The 17,877-nt window shown below is 38.8% G+C and overlaps 1 protein-coding gene across 1 annotated transcript; it reads left to right on the forward strand.

Annotated features, from left to right (window-relative positions):
- The first annotated feature begins 2,855 nt into the window (after window positions 1-2,855).
- On the forward strand, window positions 2,856-16,058 carry LOC134635559 (apoptosis-associated speck-like protein containing a CARD). The gene is made up of 12 exons (XM_063484935.1): window positions 2,856-3,194; window positions 4,746-4,790; window positions 5,689-5,736; window positions 6,534-6,793; window positions 8,832-8,876; window positions 9,604-9,651; window positions 10,515-10,521; window positions 11,141-11,185; window positions 12,084-12,131; window positions 13,782-13,826; window positions 14,555-14,602; window positions 15,368-16,058. Exons 1-12 carry the CDS (start codon window positions 2,945-2,947, stop codon window positions 15,625-15,627), a joined length of 1,149 nt encoding a protein of 382 aa, XP_063341005.1. The 5' UTR covers window positions 2,856-2,944; the 3' UTR covers window positions 15,628-16,058.
- Window positions 16,059-17,877: the final 1,819 nt, after the last annotated feature.

Below are 17,877 nucleotides of genomic sequence, written 5' to 3' on the forward strand. Positions count from 1 at the left end.
TGAAAGGCTCTAGTATTCACACACAAGCTCCAACTACAGATTTATTTCAAAACAACTGACTTTATAACTGTTGTGTCATTAAAGTTTTAATCCTAAAGAATTTCATAAAATAAATAAAATAATTTCCGAGAAACTAAAAAGATTTCATTGCGGTTCAACCGGTTCTCCTTTTAGTCATAGCTCAATGTTTTCAGTTTTTATTGTAGCCAAACTGGATCATCCATCTGTTCAGAGGTAACCTATCATAACATTCTACACTCTTATCACGCATGCAGACTGGGAAGCTTTCCCAAACCCTGCTTTGAGCCAGTATACACTTCAAAATCCACAGTGGACTACCTCAGAGGTTTTAAGTTGAAGGTTTAACCTTGTCTCTCACTTCCCCGAGCCAAATATTGTAGAAAATCTGTTCCAAACAAAGCCACACGCAAGATGGACCGAGAATCAGAAACAGAAGAACGCAGAAGGAAAAAATCCACAAAACAAGAACTAAAAGAGACTCAACTGCTATAAAAAAGGCTTTACATTGCTGTGATACTAAAGTGGGGCTTGTAAGAACTGTGGGGTCCCTAAACATCTACTTTGGGCCCTTTTTATTATTTTAAAACTGTAAAAGATGGAAATAAAGTATTCTTGCTCAGAACAGTCAAGAAATGTGTCAAGTTTATGCCTTTTGAAAACCACATCGTCTTTTACTCTCCTAGCTGTTCACACTAACTGAAACATGGAGCTCAGAGGAGGCTCAAACGTTAGCACATCAGTGTTAATATGCTGTTATGCTTTTTTAAATTTAGGATATTATTATTGTTTGATAAAACTTTGTGTTTTTAATGAAGAACATGTTCTGTAATACTAACAGTTAAACTTACAGTTTAAGTTAAATAACCAAGGCTTATGTCATATTATACAAAAAGGAAAAAATAACAGAAGCATCGTCCTACTATCGTGCCTCACTTCACCTTTAAAATGATGTTCATCCTCTGCTACTTTGTATGGAAACTCAAAAGCAACTGTCATAGAAATATAAAAACAATGTGAAGGGTTTTTATGGCCTGAACAGGCCTGCTGTGGTTTTACCTGCAGAGGTGTTTTCTAGTGTCTGATTTTTGCGATTTGGCCGTCGATTTGAGTTTATTTGTCATTTTTTAGTTGCCAGTTTTGCCTCTTTGTCTATTTTTCCACCTGGACACTCTTATTGTTACTTTTCCACATCTGTTTATATAATTTAACCATATTGTGTAAATTAATAAACTAATCTGCAAAGCTGGAAGCATCACCGGTCAGAATTTGGAGGCGATTTAGTCGGTGAGGGTCAAAGGTCACTGAAGAAACAGATAAGCTGCTCTCAACAACACATCACTCCCACTCCACACTTCTCCCTCAGACCTTTCAGCCTCACTGCCATAAAGAACACTTCGGGGAATCATTCCTACTGTTCTTTAGTTATATCTGTACAATAAGGCTTCAGTCTGTCACAGGTGAACACACCTGTGAGGAGCAAGATCCCAAACATATTTTCTATTATACCTTCATCCAACCGTTTTTCTTACCTTTAAAGTGTACATATCACTTATTAATGCCATTTGCACTTCTCTCTTACACAATGTCAGGGTTGCTTTTACTGTTTTAAATTCCTGCACTAACTCATAGTATAAGGCCCTGACTGGGGGCCTGTGGCACTTTTATTTGAACTGTGACTGAGACTGTACTATTTTTACATCCATCCATTAAAATAAAGCGCATCCATGAATTACATGGATTCTGCTTTTTTCTGCTTAGGGTGTAAGCAGAAACACGTTTCACTGCACCCTGCTCTCTGGAACACTAAAAGTAAAAATGATCGGGTCTGGCATTATTGTTTCATGATGTGGTTCTGCTTTGTTCTTATGCAGTTTACATTTTCCTTATGGATATAAACTTTAGCTTTGAAAATATTTGCATTCATTAAAGACTCCAGTGATTTTCTGAAAGGTTTTATATGCTGGGAAATACATTACTTATACATCCTGACCTTGCTCCCTGTCAGTTACTGAGTAGTTTGTCAGTGCAGCAGCAGTTTAAATTATGTTTAGCAAGCAAAGCAAACAGCATGGTGAGTTTATCTACAGTGAGTTACCACTCAAGCAGTGGTATCACTGACTTGTGAGTCGAAGCCCCAAAAGATGAAAGTTGTTTGTGTTTCTCTAAAGGAATGAAATGTTAGCTCTCATATGTTGAAAATATGCCATTATACTGTAATAGATGGATGTGATCTATAAGGTGGTCGGCTGGAAATGAGCGATGAACGAGGAATTGCATAACTGTAACTGTGCTTGTTACACTGTGACCCATCCAGTGACCCCGTGAGGACCTGCGGTTAGTGGGCTTCTCTCGTTTGTTCCATGCTGACAGACATCACAGGTTTCCTTATGTTACTTTAGAAAGGCTGAATCTGTTTTGGGTTTTTGGTGGTGCAGTTAAAGAAGACTGTGAGTTTGTAGCTTAAGCTTAGACAAAAGTGTCTGTTCCCAGGCTCGTGACTGTGGTTGTTGCCCATGTAAAGGGTGAAATGATGCTACTGATATTATTAATCATAATTATATTAGTTTTGCACTTACACTGCAGGTGTGTGAGAGAATCAGAGATGCTGTGCTTGCTCCGAAGCAACGTGACAATAACAAAATAAATACAAATAAATGAAATATCTGCCCTGAGATACATCACAGAACTGTTAGGCCTGTGAAATCACTGCACTCTGAAATAATCTGTAAAAGCTGTGAAACAGACTGAGCTATTATAAAGAGTACTTCTGCTTCTGTTTCCGAAGGCATTTGAATGCACCGTTTTTTTTCTCTCTTACCGCAGTTTCGAATTGCTCAAAACAGCTTTACATAACTACTCTGATACCACACCGGAAAGCAACAGCGGTTACAATCAGAGGTGCAGTTTTGGATCTCGGTGAAGAATGGCCAAAACTATCAAATCCGCTGTGGCAGACGCTCTGGACGACTTGACAAAGGGGGACTTTGAGAAGTTCTGTCACCAGCTTCTGGACCGCAGAGAACAGCCGCGCGTAAAACGCAACAAGGTGGAAGACAAAAGCCGTCTGCAGGTCACAGACGCGCTGGTGTCTACTTTTACTGAGGAGGGGGCTCTGACCGTGGCTCTCGAGATCCTGAAACAGATCGGCTGCAGCGACGAGGCCAAAGAACTTGGTAAGATCAACGACTGTGATTCTGCATCGATAAAGCCTAAAACCTGCACAGGCGGAGGACAGGGTTTAATGATGGCTGAGCGTTGGGATGCTGCAGAGCGAAGACTTAACGGCCGATCGAGTAATAATGAGTAAATTGACGGAGATGATGAGAGATCCGCACATTTATACAGTAAATGAACTTTGAAACTGAATTAAAAGAAAACAGCCAGTTTCACTTTCATTTTTCTTATCTGACCAGAGACTCTCGGTTGTTTTTCAGCGTTTATTTAATAACAGCGAACAGAGTCACTCTTTCATACGTGTCCGAGCACGTTTTACTCCCGATCTGCAGACTAAAAGTGAAGTTTAGGTCGCGACCGAGCGTAATTAGAGCAGCTACTTTATGCGCCGTTCGCGTGTAACATTTACAAATGTGTACAAGGAAACTTTGTGCCGAAGCTACACCCTTACAGAAGGACTGCAACATATTTGCATCGTGTTGGTGTCATTAACGCTAGCCAGAATGGAGAGATAATGCTGGCATAAGTTCCGCATTAATCGGCTGCCAGACCCTGGAAATGACAGACCTCTCTAGATATGACGTAGTTCAGGCACTGGCGCCCTGCGCTTGGCGCGTGCGCACAGATGAAATTTACCAGCGGGTTTAACATGAAAACGAGGGAAAGAGAAAGAGTGATTGGCGGTGTCAACGTAGGTCTCCCCGACAGAATTCGTCTCCCCTGCGTCGGGACCACACGCTGGGCTGTCCAATCCACGGACAACCCGTATCCCACATTCTTGATTTTTAGTTCACAAGCAATTCTTATAACGACTAACTACTCTTGACATTTTGGATATTTTAGCTCTTTATACACTAAAGTTACAGGAGGATAAAAATAATTATCAGGCAAAATGTCCTTCGTTTGTTAAAATAACCTGGACCGATACCAAGTGAGAGCAATAAATATATAAATATATAATTTTCTGTTGTAACCCTCAAACTGAATGGTAATGTAACGACACTCTTTTTCACTTTTCCACAAAACTAAAACATCACTACTTCCACGTCTAATTGTAATGGAGGCGGAGTAAACTGGATCCACACTCCGTGCCCGGCCTATGCTGGCGACAAGGGGGGACACATTTTGTGGGGGATACCTACTTTGGCACAACAGCTGTCACAGTGCGCTGAAAAACCCATGCATTCTAAAGGAAGAGATTAAAAAAAAGAGGGAGACAGAGAGAGATAAAGTGGTAAAGTACCTAAAAAAAGGATCAGACGTTCAGTTCCATAACTCCAGTCCCACGATAAGTCTGGACTTCGACTTCTTGAGTAATAATAACCTTATAAAATGTCCTGATAGCTCTGATGGAGCTGAGATACGTCATTCCTCTGTATAGATGTGGAAATAAAGCTATAGTACGTGAAGGCTGTGAGGGTCACTTGCTCTTCAAAGCCTGTAACATTACACCCATGTATGATATTTTAATACTACTGTTCGTCTCTGTGTGATCCACTGAAACACCATCACAGGGATCGGACTCTAACACTGTGTCTTCATTTTTGCAGAGGAAGCTACAGGTGGAAAATCCTCAAAACCTGCTCCCGCTGACAGTGAGTTTCTGCGCTGCTTTACCTTTCTGACGATGGGACGAGGCTGATTTGCTGTTTTCCTTTCTTCTTTACCGACATTTCACAGTATAGGCCAGTGCTACTTTTGACAGCAACATTTGATTTAGTTTTAATCATAATTTTTGTCTAAATTCTTTTAGCTTTAGTTGACTAAATATCGGAAGATTATCATAGACTAATTCTAAAGCTGATTCGGTTGATTAAAGTCTATAAAGGTTTTCTGTGCTCTTACTTTTCAAATGCGAAATGTGTCCATATGTCTTCTCTTCTCTTCCAAGCGGTGACATATTGTTGCGTTTTCAGTGGAAACAGGGCGCGTGGACGTATCGATCTGTACATTTAACCAGTTGTTTTCCTCGTGCAGAGTTTGTCTAAATGTGCAACAACAGACACAAAAGCATAAAAGGCTCTTACACAAAGAAGAAACGCAACTATGACCTGATCCTACAGTGTTTCAAAAACACATCACTGGCCCACGTCGTTGCGCTGTGCCTGCATAATCATTTTTACTCTTTTTATCTTGAAAGTGCACAACATTCAACCTGTTTACTATGAAACAACTTTACACAGGTTGGGTCTGAAGGCAGTTTACATACATGTATCTCCACTGGAGCCAGATAGTACTAACCTAAAGAAGACACTTTTTTAATGACTTCTGGTACATAAACGCATCATTTAAGTTTTTCAACCAATTAGAAACAAATGAGGTGAACTTTATTTTACGACATTTTTAAAGCATTTTAAAACTGCGAGTAGCCTTTTATCCTGTGAATAGAAGGGAGTTATTTATTCTATCAGTCCAAAACATGATCACATAATTATACTATTAAAGATTGTTATTATAATAATCAACATACTTTTTTCTTTCCGCTTGTTTCAGCCTCGAGTGAGTCAGCTGGAGCAGCTGGTGGAAGTAAAACAGCAGGCGGTAGGTGAAGACCTCCCCTGTAACTGATCCTGATTTAAACTATAACTTAAGATACGGTCAAGCGTAAAAAACAAAAACATGTCCGCTGGATTCACAGAAATTAAGTGTTTGATATTTTGGTGACGTGGCTTTGTTGTGTCCCTACACCCTAACATATGTTTAAATAGCATTAATTAGATTAGATTAGCTGAAAGAGAAGCACGAGGATCAAAGTTTGAAACCTTCAGCCTACCATCAAATCTAAGGCCAGTGCGCCCTAGATTACCATGACATTACCATCCTCTGGTGATTAATAATCGAACAGGACCGCCTACCATGTGTTTCTGTTCAGGTTTAAATCGTTTGGATGTTTGGAGGCTCGCAGTGACGAAATAATAACTCGACCAAAATGCGTTAAAGCAAAACGAGCCGGTTTAGAAAATGCAAGAAGTAGAAATTACAGATATTTGTTAATAAATGTAGGGAGTAAAAGTAATAAGTAGTCAGAAAAAGTAAGACTCGGGTAAAATACATTTGTATTTGTACTTCGTTACTTCTCACCTTTGTGCCTGAGGCCTTGTGCATGCAGCTCCTCATTTCTTGATAATAAAAGAGAAAACTGCAACATTAACTTGACACAATAATCTTTAAATGTCTGCATGAAAAAAGGAAAGATATCATTTATGTTCTATTTAAATAGTCGATCAAAAGGAACGAATGTGTTTAACATGTAATGAATTTTAATTAAAGTGAATACAAACTTCAGATGATAAACAACCCTAAACTTTTATTGTATTTCTTTCCTTTTTTTTCTCCAGGAAAGCACTTCGTGGATAAACACAGAGTCCAGCTGATCCAGAGAGTGAGCAACATCGCACCCATTTTGGATGAGCTCCAAGACAATGAAGTTATCAACCAAGAACAATATGCCAGAATTAGAGCTCTGCCTACCGCTCAGGACAGGATGAGGGAGCTCTACAGTGGTCCCCTGCAAGCCAGTGCAGCCTGCAAAGACATCTTCTATAAAATCCTTTTGGCAAATGAGAAATTTCTCGTTGATGAGCTCCGTCAACAGGATTAAATGTGTTGAAAAAACAGTTTTTTGACCAAATACACATGATCTACCAGAACACAACATGTTTACGTTAGAAAGGTGGAGATGTCTTTTCTTTGTGGGGGTTCAACGTCACGGCCCAGAATCGTGGAGTCGTGACGTTGGGAATGAGTTTTATCCATAAATCATCCAAAGCCTCATTAATCTGTTTTTAAATGTCATCATCTTATTGTAATTTGAAACATAATGAGAGAGATTTTCTATCCTTAAAAAAATAAACCAAAATTCAACTTTTTTCTTGTCCTAACAATTAATTTTGATCATTACTTAAAACGTTTTATAATTTGACCTTTGACATAAAATCTTCATTTTTATCAAATGATTTATGAAAATAATAATGCAGTGTACATTATGGAGGGACGGGGGGGGGGGGGGGGGCAGAGAGGCAGAAAATCAGAATATTCATTCAGAAATAAATATAGTGGTAAAACACTGGGAACAATTTCTGCACAATATTTTAAATGATGCATTTACCTCCTATAGGACCTGGCGTCCACACATTTTGGGTTGTCTAGACCACACTACTAAATTTTGCTCTACAAGGGCCTGATATCCACTTACGGGGCTACGGGGACATTATACTGCCACTGTTCTATCGAAATTTAAAACGAATGTCCTCATATGTGATTATCGGGCCATTGCAGAGCAAAATAGGTAAAAAGATAATTCTTTGTTTTCACATTCATCAGGTCCCAATCAAGCGTTCGGGTCTTAGGAGGTTACATGACTTTTTCAAAGTGGCTAAACAAATATGTAAACACTTTCAACTCCTTAATCAACTTAATCTGCGAAGATTTGAGCATCAAACTTCACCCAAAGTACCTAAAAAATGAAACACTGAACGAATCACTCTTTGGCACAACATATGGTCTGAAACCACGCCTCCATCTGCTTCTAGACTGCAGAGAAAACGTGAAAAGTGCGCGCGTAATGTAAAAAAGAGGAAGTAGAAGGGAACAGCCGGCTTTACCGCGGAGAAGGCGCTTCGGTGGTTCTGGAGATCCCGAATCAGATCGACAGCAGCGCAGAGGTAAGAATCTCTGATTAGTTTCATATTTTAAACCCGGCACAAACCGCTGCGGTAGCTCGGTGACAGGGTTTGAAGACTGAGTGTTAGATTATTGTATCGTACAGAGCGAAACCTAACGGCTGATCGCCGAATAATGAGCAACTACTGGCAGGACCGCTGACGTATACGCACATCTATACAGCAAATAAAGTTTAAAACGGAAGCAAAAATGTTTAAAAAACAAAACAAAACAAATAAAAAACTTCCCGCTCGTCTTTGCTCTTTTTTCAGTTTCACTTTCGTTCTTCAGAGCCTCTCGATTTTACCCCCAGTCCCCGTTTATAACAGCTAACAGTCACAGATCCATACACTGTCCGAGAACATTTTACTCCCCAATCGCAGTTTTAAAACGCAGTTAGGCGACCTTGTGCGAGTTGCCTACAACATATTTCCACGACGGTGTTTCAGCTTAACGGGTTAGATTTGTTCCCAGTGTAATTCCACAGTGTTCCAGATGTTGCTTCCGCAGATTGATCATTTTCACCGCCTCTGTCTGCAGATGTCATGCGGTTTGACAGGATTAAAGACCTCGGTTGAAGAAAAACGTTGTGGAATAAGGTGCAGGTTTATGAGAGAGAGAGAGCTTAATAAAATAAAAAAATAAATTAAAAAGCGTAGGTCTCAGCGGCTAAGAAGTTCAGCTCCACAACTCCAGTTTCACATTACAAATTAAAGTCTTGACTTCTTGTGTAATAACAATCATATAAAATGTCCTGATAGCGCGGATGGAGCTGCTGCTGCTTCATTCTTCTGTATAAATGTGGAGCTGAAGCCATTATACGTGCAGGCTGTGAGGGTTACTGAGTTTAACCTCCAATAGTTCTTTAATGCCTGTAACATTACATGTATGGGATTTTAATATTACTGCTCTTAGCTCCATCACACTTTCATCACACATCAAACTCTAACACTGCGTCTTCCTCATTTCCGCAGAGAACGCTACAGGTGGACAGTCCTCAAAACGTGGTTCCACTGACGGTGAGTTCCGTATTGTTTATCAAAATGACACAAGCTTAAATTTTAGTCTAAATTATTGTGCCTTGTGCTTTGACTAAAGAAGTTCACGAGTGGAAACTCGTCTTTATTGTCCCAAAATATAAAAACAACAGAAAAAAGCCGTAAAACACTAAACAAAGGCAGAGAATAACATTCTCAGTATGTATGTAAATGGATAACGTGCAGAGGTGTTGTTTTTTGCAGATTTGCAGCTCAGTTTTTAATTTTAAAAGCTGGAAACCAATGAAAGCTGAAACGATTTTAATCAAAGCGAGCCTTTGAATAAATATCATGGTTTCTGTCTGAAGGGGTCACATTTTCTCAGCTATTCTCAGTTGTAATCAGCACATTGGTTACTAGGGCAGCGTGCTATTTTTATTAGCAATGTTTTATTAGCAATGGATCGAATAAAATAAAGAAAAGATAAGAGAACCTTATCCTGAAATGAGCTTATCAGTGTATGTTCAGTGGAGCCAAATATTAATAACCTAAAGAAGAACCATGATTTAGTTGGTTTTAATGTTTTCTGGTACATCAGCCGATGGGCTGATGTACGTTCATTGTTTTCACCACCTGGAAACAAATAAGGTGCAGTTTTAAAACTGAGTAGCCCTTCATCCTGTGGACAGAAGGAAGTTGTTTATATTCTAAAACATCATCATCACTATTAATCAATATAGTTTTTTTTTTTTACCTCTGCTTATTCCAGCCTCGAGTGGCTCAGCTGGAGCATCTGGTGGATGTACAATGGCAGACGGTAGGTGCAGCATGAAGTCCTCTCCCTGTAACTGATCCTGACTCAAACTATAACTTAGCCTGAGGTCAAGAGTAATGAAAAAAAAAGATGTGTGCACTGTGAGGCACAGAAATGAAAGTAAGTCTTTGAGATTTTGATGACGTGTGCTTTGTGGTGTTCCTGCAGTCTAATGTTAAAACAGCACCATTTAGATTAGCTTAGCAGAAAGAGAAGCACGAGGATACAGCATAGATGGGTGTACCCACTGTGGGTTCATGAAGTTCTACTTTGAAATCTCGACTTTACCTGCTACTGTTCGTTTGTTTCTTTTTTTCCCATATTTTACGAGTATCTGTTAATACTAGTTAGTATGCTATTATTAAATAGACTGCATCCTTAATAATCAACAGAAAATCAATAAAACTTGATTAAAATTGGAGCAATTACTTTTTAGGTGGTCTGTTAGGATAAATTACACACAGTGAAAAACACTGTTGGTCAGAAAGCAAATAATTTGTTCTGTCAAATGATGCTGTTTGTACTGAAAATGCTTCAGAGTGGACCAACACCACATTCACAGTGAAGAAGTCCAGCTCAGTGACTCAGACTCACTGTGGTGATAACAAACAGACAGCTGGCAGCTGCAGCCACCTGTGAACTCTAATAATACAAACTACACAAAAAGCCTTTGTACAGAAATTTAAAAAAAATATAAAAACTTATAAAAAAATTTCACATGATGAACAACCCCAAACTTTTATTGGCGTTTCTTTCCTTTTTCTCCAGGAAGGCATTTTGTGGACAAACACAGAGTCCAGCTGATCCAGAGAGTGAGCAACATCGCAAGGCAAAATGTCCTTCGTTTGTTAAAATAACCTGGACCGATACCAAGTGAGAGCAATAAATATATAAATATATAATTTTCTGTTGTAACCCTCAAACTGAATGGTAATGTAACGACACTCTTTTTCACTTTTCCACAAAACTAAAACATCACTACTTCCACGTCTAATTGTAATGGAGGCGGAGTAAACTGGATCCACACTCCGTGCCCGGCCTATGCTGGCGACAAGGGGGGACACATTTTGTGGGGGATACCTACTTTGGCACAACAGCTGTCACAGTGCGCTGAAAAACCCATGCATTCTAAAGGAAGAGATTAAAAAAAAGAGGGAGACAGAGAGAGATAAAGTGGTAAAGTACCTAAAAAAAGGATCAGACGTTCAGTTCCATAACTCCAGTCCCACGATAAGTCTGGACTTCGACTTCTTGAGTAATAATAACCTTATAAAATGTCCTGATAGCTCTGATGGAGCTGAGATACGTCATTCCTCTGTATAGATGTGGAAATAAAGCTATAGTACGTGAAGGCTGTGAGGGTCACTTGCTCTTCAAAGCCTGTAACATTACACCCATGTATGATATTTTAATACTACTGTTCGTCTCTGTGTGATCCACTGAAACACCATCACAGGGATCGGACTCTAACACTGTGTCTTCATTTTTGCAGAGGAAGCTACAGGTGGAAAATCCTCAAAACCTGCTCCCGCTGACAGTGAGTTTCTGCGCTGCTTTACCTTTCTGACGATGGGACGAGGCTGATTTGCTGTTTTCCTTTCTTCTTTACCGACATTTCACAGTATAGGCCAGTGCTACTTTTGACAGCAACATTTGATTTAGTTTTAATCATAATTTTTGTCTAAATTCTTTTAGCTTTAGTTGACTAAATATCGGAAGATTATCATAGACTAATTCTAAAGCTGATTCGGTTGATTAAAGTCTATAAAGGTTTTCTGTGCTCTTACTTTTCAAATGCGAAATGTGTCCATATGTCTTCTCTTCTCTTCCAAGCGGTGACATATTGTTGCGTTTTCAGTGGAAACAGGGCGCGTGGACGTATCGATCTGTACATTTAACCAGTTGTTTTCCTCGTGCAGAGTTTGTCTAAATGTGCAACAACAGACACAAAAGCATAAAAGGCTCTTACACAAAGAAGAAACGCAACTATGACCTGATCCTACAGTGTTTCAAAAACACATCACTGGCCCACGTCGTTGCGCTGTGCCTGCATAATCATTTTTACTCTTTTTATCTTGAAAGTGCACAACATTCAACCTGTTTACTATGAAACAACTTTACACAGGTTGGGTCTGAAGGCAGTTTACATACATGTATCTCCACTGGAGCCAGATAGTACTAACCTAAAGAAGACACTTTTTTAATGACTTCTGGTACATAAACGCATCATTTAAGTTTTTCAACCAATTAGAAACAAATGAGGTGAACTTTATTTTACGACATTTTTAAAGCATTTTAAAACTGCGAGTAGCCTTTTATCCTGTGAATAGAAGGGAGTTATTTATTCTATCAGTCCAAAACATGATCACATAATTATACTATTAAAGATTGTTATTATAATAATCAACATACTTTTTTCTTTCCGCTTGTTTCAGCCTCGAGTGAGTCAGCTGGAGCAGCTGGTGGAAGTAAAACAGCAGGCGGTAGGTGAAGACCTCCCCTGTAACTGATCCTGATTTAAACTATAACTTAAGATACGGTCAAGCGTAAAAAACAAAAACATGTCCGCTGGATTCACAGAAATTAAGTGTTTGATATTTTGGTGACGTGGCTTTGTTGTGTCCCTACACCCTAACATATGTTTAAATAGCATTAATTAGATTAGATTAGCTGAAAGAGAAGCACGAGGATCAAAGTTTGAAACCTTCAGCCTACCATCAAATCTAAGGCCAGTGCGCCCTAGATTACCATGACATTACCATCCTCTGGTGATTAATAATCGAACAGGACCGCCTACCATGTGTTTCTGTTCAGGTTTAAATCGTTTGGATGTTTGGAGGCTCTTGGGAGGTTACATGACTTTTTCAAAGTGGCTAAACAAATATGTAAACACTTTCAACTCCTTAATCAACTTAATCTGCGAAGATTTGAGCATCAAACTTCACCCAAAGTACCTAAAAAATGAAACACTGAACGAATCACTCTTTGGCACAACATATGGTCTGAAACCACGCCTCCATCTGCTTCTAGACTGCAGAGAAAACGTGAAAAGTGCGCGCGTAATGTAAAAAAGAGGAAGTAGAAGGGAACAGCCGGCTTTACCGCGGAGAAGGCGCTTCGGTGGTTCTGGAGATCCCGAATCAGATCGACAGCAGCGCAGAGGTAAGAATCTCTGATTAGTTTCATATTTTAAACCAGCACAAACCGCTGCGGTAGCTCGGTGACAGGGTTTGAAGACTGAGTGTTAGATTATTGTATCGTACAGAGCGAAACCTAACGGCTGATCGCCGAATAATGAGCAACTACTGGCAGGACCGCTGACGTATACGCACATCTATACAGCAAATAAAGTTTAAAACGGAAGCAAAAATGTTTAAAAAACAAAACAAAACAAATAAAAAACTTCCCGCTCGTCTTTGCTCTTTTTTCAGTTTCACTTTCGTTCTTCAGAGCCTCTCGATTTTACCCCCAGTCCCCGTTTATAACAGCTAACAGTCACAGATCCATACACTGTCCGAGAACATTTTACTCCCCAATCGCAGTTTTAAAACGCAGTTAGGCGACCTTGTGCGAGTTGCCTACAACATATTTCCACGACGGTGTTTCAGCTTAACGGGTTAGATTTGTTCCCAGTGTAATTCCACAGTGTTCCAGATGTTGCTTCCGCAGATTGATCATTTTCACCGCCTCTGTCTGCAGATGTCATGCGGTTTGACAGGATTAAAGACCTCGGTTGAAGAAAAACGTTGTGGAATAAGGTGCAGGTTTATGAGAGAGAGAGAGCTTAATAAAATAAAAAAATAAATTAAAAAGCGTAGGTCTCAGCGGCTAAGAAGTTCAGCTCCACAACTCCAGTTTCACATTACAAATTAAAGTCTTGACTTCTTGTGTAATAACAATCATATAAAATGTCCTGATAGCGCGGATGGAGCTGCTGCTGCTTCATTCTTCTGTATAAATGTGGAGCTGAAGCCATTATACGTGCAGGCTGTGAGGGTTACTGAGTTTAACCTCCAATAGTTCTTTAATGCCTGTAACATTACATGTATGGGATTTTAATATTACTGCTCTTAGCTCCATCACACTTTCATCACACATCAAACTCTAACACTGCGTCTTCCTCATTTCCGCAGAGAACGCTACAGGTGGACAGTCCTCAAAACGTGGTTCCACTGACGGTGAGTTCCGTATTGTTTATCAAAATGACACAAGCTTAAATTTTAGTCTAAATTATTGTGCCTTGTGCTTTGACTAAAGAAGTTCACGAGTGGAAACTCGTCTTTATTGTCCCAAAATATAAAAACAACAGAAAAAAGCCGTAAAACACTAAACAAAGGCAGAGAATAACATTCTCAGTATGTATGTAAATGGATAACGTGCAGAGGTGTTGTTTTTTGCAGATTTGCAGCTCAGTTTTTAATTTTAAAAGCTGGAAACCAATGAAAGCTGAAACGATTTTAATCAAAGCGAGCCTTTGAATAAATATCATGGTTTCTGTCTGAAGGGGTCACATTTTCTCAGCTATTCTCAGTTGTAATCAGCACATTGGTTACTAGGGCAGCGTGCTATTTTTATTAGCAATGTTTTATTAGCAATGGATCGAATAAAATAAAGAAAAGATAAGAGAACCTTATCCTGAAATGAGCTTATCAGTGTATGTTCAGTGGAGCCAAATATTAATAACCTAAAGAAGAACCATGATTTAGTTGGTTTTAATGTTTTCTGGTACATCAGCCGATGGGCTGATGTACGTTCATTGTTTTCAACCACCTGGAAACAAATAAGGTGCAGTTTTAAAACTGAGTAGCCCTTCATCCTGTGGACAGAAGGAAGTTGTTTATATTCTAAAACATCATCATCACTATTAATCAATATAGTTTTTTTTTTTTACCTCTGCTTATTCCAGCCTCGAGTGGCTCAGCTGGAGCATCTGGTGGATGTACAATGGCAGACGGTAGGTGCAGCATGAAGTCCTCTCCCTGTAACTGATCCTGACTCAAACTATAACTTAGCCTGAGGTCAAGAGTAATGAAAAAAAAAGATGTGTGCACTGTGAGGCACAGAAATGAAAGTAAGTCTTTGAGATTTTGATGACGTGTGCTTTGTGGTGTTCCTGCAGTCTAATGTTAAAACAGCACCATTTAGATTAGCTTAGCAGAAAGAGAAGCACGAGGATACAGCATAGATGGGTGTACCCACTGTGGGTTCATGAAGTTCTACTTTGAAATCTCGACTTTACCTGCTACTGTTCGTTTGTTTCTTTTTTTCCCATATTTTACGAGTATCTGTTAATACTAGTTAGTATGCTATTATTAAATAGACTGCATCCTTAATAATCAACAGAAAATCAATAAAACTTGATTAAAATTGGAGCAATTACTTTTTAGGTGGTCTGTTAGGATAAATTACACACAGTGAAAAACACTGTTGGTCAGAAAGCAAATAATTTGTTCTGTCAAATGATGCTGTTTGTACTGAAAATGCTTCAGAGTGGACCAACACCACATTCACAGTGAAGAAGTCCAGCTCAGTGACTCAGACTCACTGTGGTGATAACAAACAGACAGCTGGCAGCTGCAGCCACCTGTGAACTCTAATAATACAAACTACACAAAAAGCCTTTGTACAGAAATTTAAAAAAAATATAAAAACTTATAAAAAAATTTCACATGATGAACAACCCCAAACTTTTATTGGCGTTTCTTTCCTTTTTCTCCAGGAAGGCATTTTGTGGACAAACACAGAGTCCAGCTGATCCAGAGAGTGAGCAACATCGCACCCATTTTGGATGAGCTCCAAGACAATAAAGTTATTGACCAAGAACAATATGACAGAATTAGAGCTCTGCCCACCCCTCAGGACAGGATGAGGGAGCTCTACAGTGGTCCCCTGAAAGCCAGTGCAGCCTGCAAAGACATCTTCTATCAAATCCTTTTGGCAAATGAGAAATTTCTCGTTGAAGATCTTTCAAAGAACTAAATGTGTTGGAAAAAAACACATTTTTAGACCAAATGTACACGATGTACCTGAACAAAACATGTTTACATTAAAAAGGTGGAGATGTCTTTTCTTTGTGGGGGTTTATAAAAAAGGCTCCTGTGCTTTAATTTAGAAAATTGTTCTGCTATGTGGTGCCTTTGCTCCTCACTGACTCCCCTTTAATTTTACATGAAACACTTTGGATATTTACAATTTTTTATAATAAAAATGTAAATTGTATCATTTAAAAATTAATTGACGATGTCATTAGCCATGTTTTCATCCATGACTCAAACTGTCATAAATTTGTTTTCAGATTTCATTATCTTCTATAAAGTAAAACCTAATGCAAACATTTATTGTCCTTAAAAATAAACCAGAATCAAACTTGAAGAATTCGTTTTGGTGAATAATTAAAAGTATTTTATAAATTGACCTTTGAAATTAATAAATAAATATAGTGAAATAAACGCAGTGTACGATGTCTGCATACTAGTTTAAACAATGTTGTCTACTTTTTTTCCAACTGGCTAAACAAATATTTAAACACTTTAAAGTCACGATCCTCCTCAATCAACTTACTTTGTAAGTAATCTGCAAAGCTTTGAGCATCAGACTTCACCTAAAGTACCCAAAATGAAATCAGGATCATTTACATGATGTTACTGACCTTAATTACTGATTCATTAATGTGTGTATTAGCCTTTTGTTGCAGCTGATTTGAATTTGTTATATAGTGTTAGGTGACTGTATCTATATTCAAACTGTACATATTTTTAAATTTGAATTTTTTAAAATGTAAAACAACACTCAGGACTCTCTTCTGGCATCAAGTAAAATGTCAGATTTTAAACTCTAGTGTAATGAGTATTGCACTGTGCTGTTTGCAGTAAAAAGGGTTTGAATGACGAGCCAATAATATCTACCTGAGCTTCCCAAAACAAGATATCAAACACGGTTTAGAAATTAAACATAACTCTACTTTTCCTCAGTTCTCCTCCTTCTTCTTTGAACCTGTTTTCTAGTTTTTCTAGAAGCAAAGTCATTTATTACATCATTGCAAGAAATATGATGTCCACTCGTCTCCTGTGTGATGGAAGATATCAAGTAGTTATTTATTCATTCGAGCTTGGAACTCCGTTCTGTGGATACAATGAAGTCATCATTGCTTTGGGGAATTCAGGAAGGCTCTCCATCTCTGTAGGCAGCACATTTCCATCAATATCAGCCTCTTGGCAAAATGGCCTTTTCTGGTTTGCACCCTGTTCTGGTCGAGTACGACGGCTTCAGTCTTCATTTGTTCACATATCTCTTTTGCTGAGACCTGTGCATCTTTAAAATGCGTTGTCCCATAACTGATTACAGAAGGTTGCCGGTTCGAGCCCCGGCTTGGTCAGTCTCGGTCGTTGTGTCCTTGGGCAAGACACTTCACCCGTTGCCTACTGGTGGTGGTCAGAGGGCCCGGTGGCGCCAGTGTCCGGCAGCCTCGCCTCTGTCAGTGCGCCCCAGGGCAGCTGTGGCTACAATGTAGCTTGCCATCACCAGTGTGTGAATGTGTGTGTGAATGAGTGGATGACTGGATATGTAAAGCGCTTTGGGGTCCTTAGGGACTAGTAAAGCGCTATACAAATACAGGCCATTTACATTTTCTTTACTTTTCTGAATGAAACAAATTAATTTAAATAAATAAGATATAATATTATGCACATATATATATTATGTATATATTAAATTTTGTTTTGATCACTGATATTGAAACTGTTTTTTTTAGGCTGGTAAAGTTGTTGAGTTTCTTATCAGTTGCACTTCTCCATGGATGGTGCTATCAACAGCCTCCTACTGTGAGTGTGACGTCTTGTTACTAGTTGTTGCTGTTACTGCTGTTGACGGTGCTGCAGCAGCAGTCCCTACAACTAACATGTTGGTTAATTTGACAAATTTTGCTTTATGTATATTAATTTTTTTAGAGCAGCAGACCCAGACTTCAAACACAGGTTTTGGAGAACCTGTTTGGCTTCTTTGCCTTGTCCAAGCCACTGTTTATATTTATGTTTATATTTAACACAGAGAGAGAAGCTCAATTGTTTGAATTTATTTACAATTACAGTTTTCAAAAAAGTCTGACCGTAAACATCTTTCACAGCTTTGATATTATTTGAGAATATATATCAAGTGATGGAATTTAATTTAAAGGTTTCTATGTCCCATTGAGCTATTTGCACTAACTAGTGACAGTATAAAGGTAACACA

This window comes from Pelmatolapia mariae, linkage group LG10_11 (genome assembly GCF_036321145.2).
Source record: "Pelmatolapia mariae isolate MD_Pm_ZW linkage group LG10_11, Pm_UMD_F_2, whole genome shotgun sequence".
Taxonomy (NCBI): domain Eukaryota; kingdom Metazoa; phylum Chordata; class Actinopteri; order Cichliformes; family Cichlidae; genus Pelmatolapia; species Pelmatolapia mariae.

Coding starts and splice junctions, on each gene's coding strand:
- LOC134635559 (XM_063484935.1), top strand. CDS start 2,945: ATGGCCAAAACTATCAAATCCGCTGTGGCAGACGCTCTGGACGACTTG. Junction 3,195..4,745: donor CGACGAGGCCAAAGAACTTG/GTAAGATCAACG, acceptor TCATTTTTGCAG/AGGAAGCTACAGGTGGAAAA. Junction 11,186..12,083: donor AAAACCTGCTCCCGCTGACA/GTGAGTTTCTGC, acceptor CGCTTGTTTCAG/CCTCGAGTGAGTCAGCTGGA.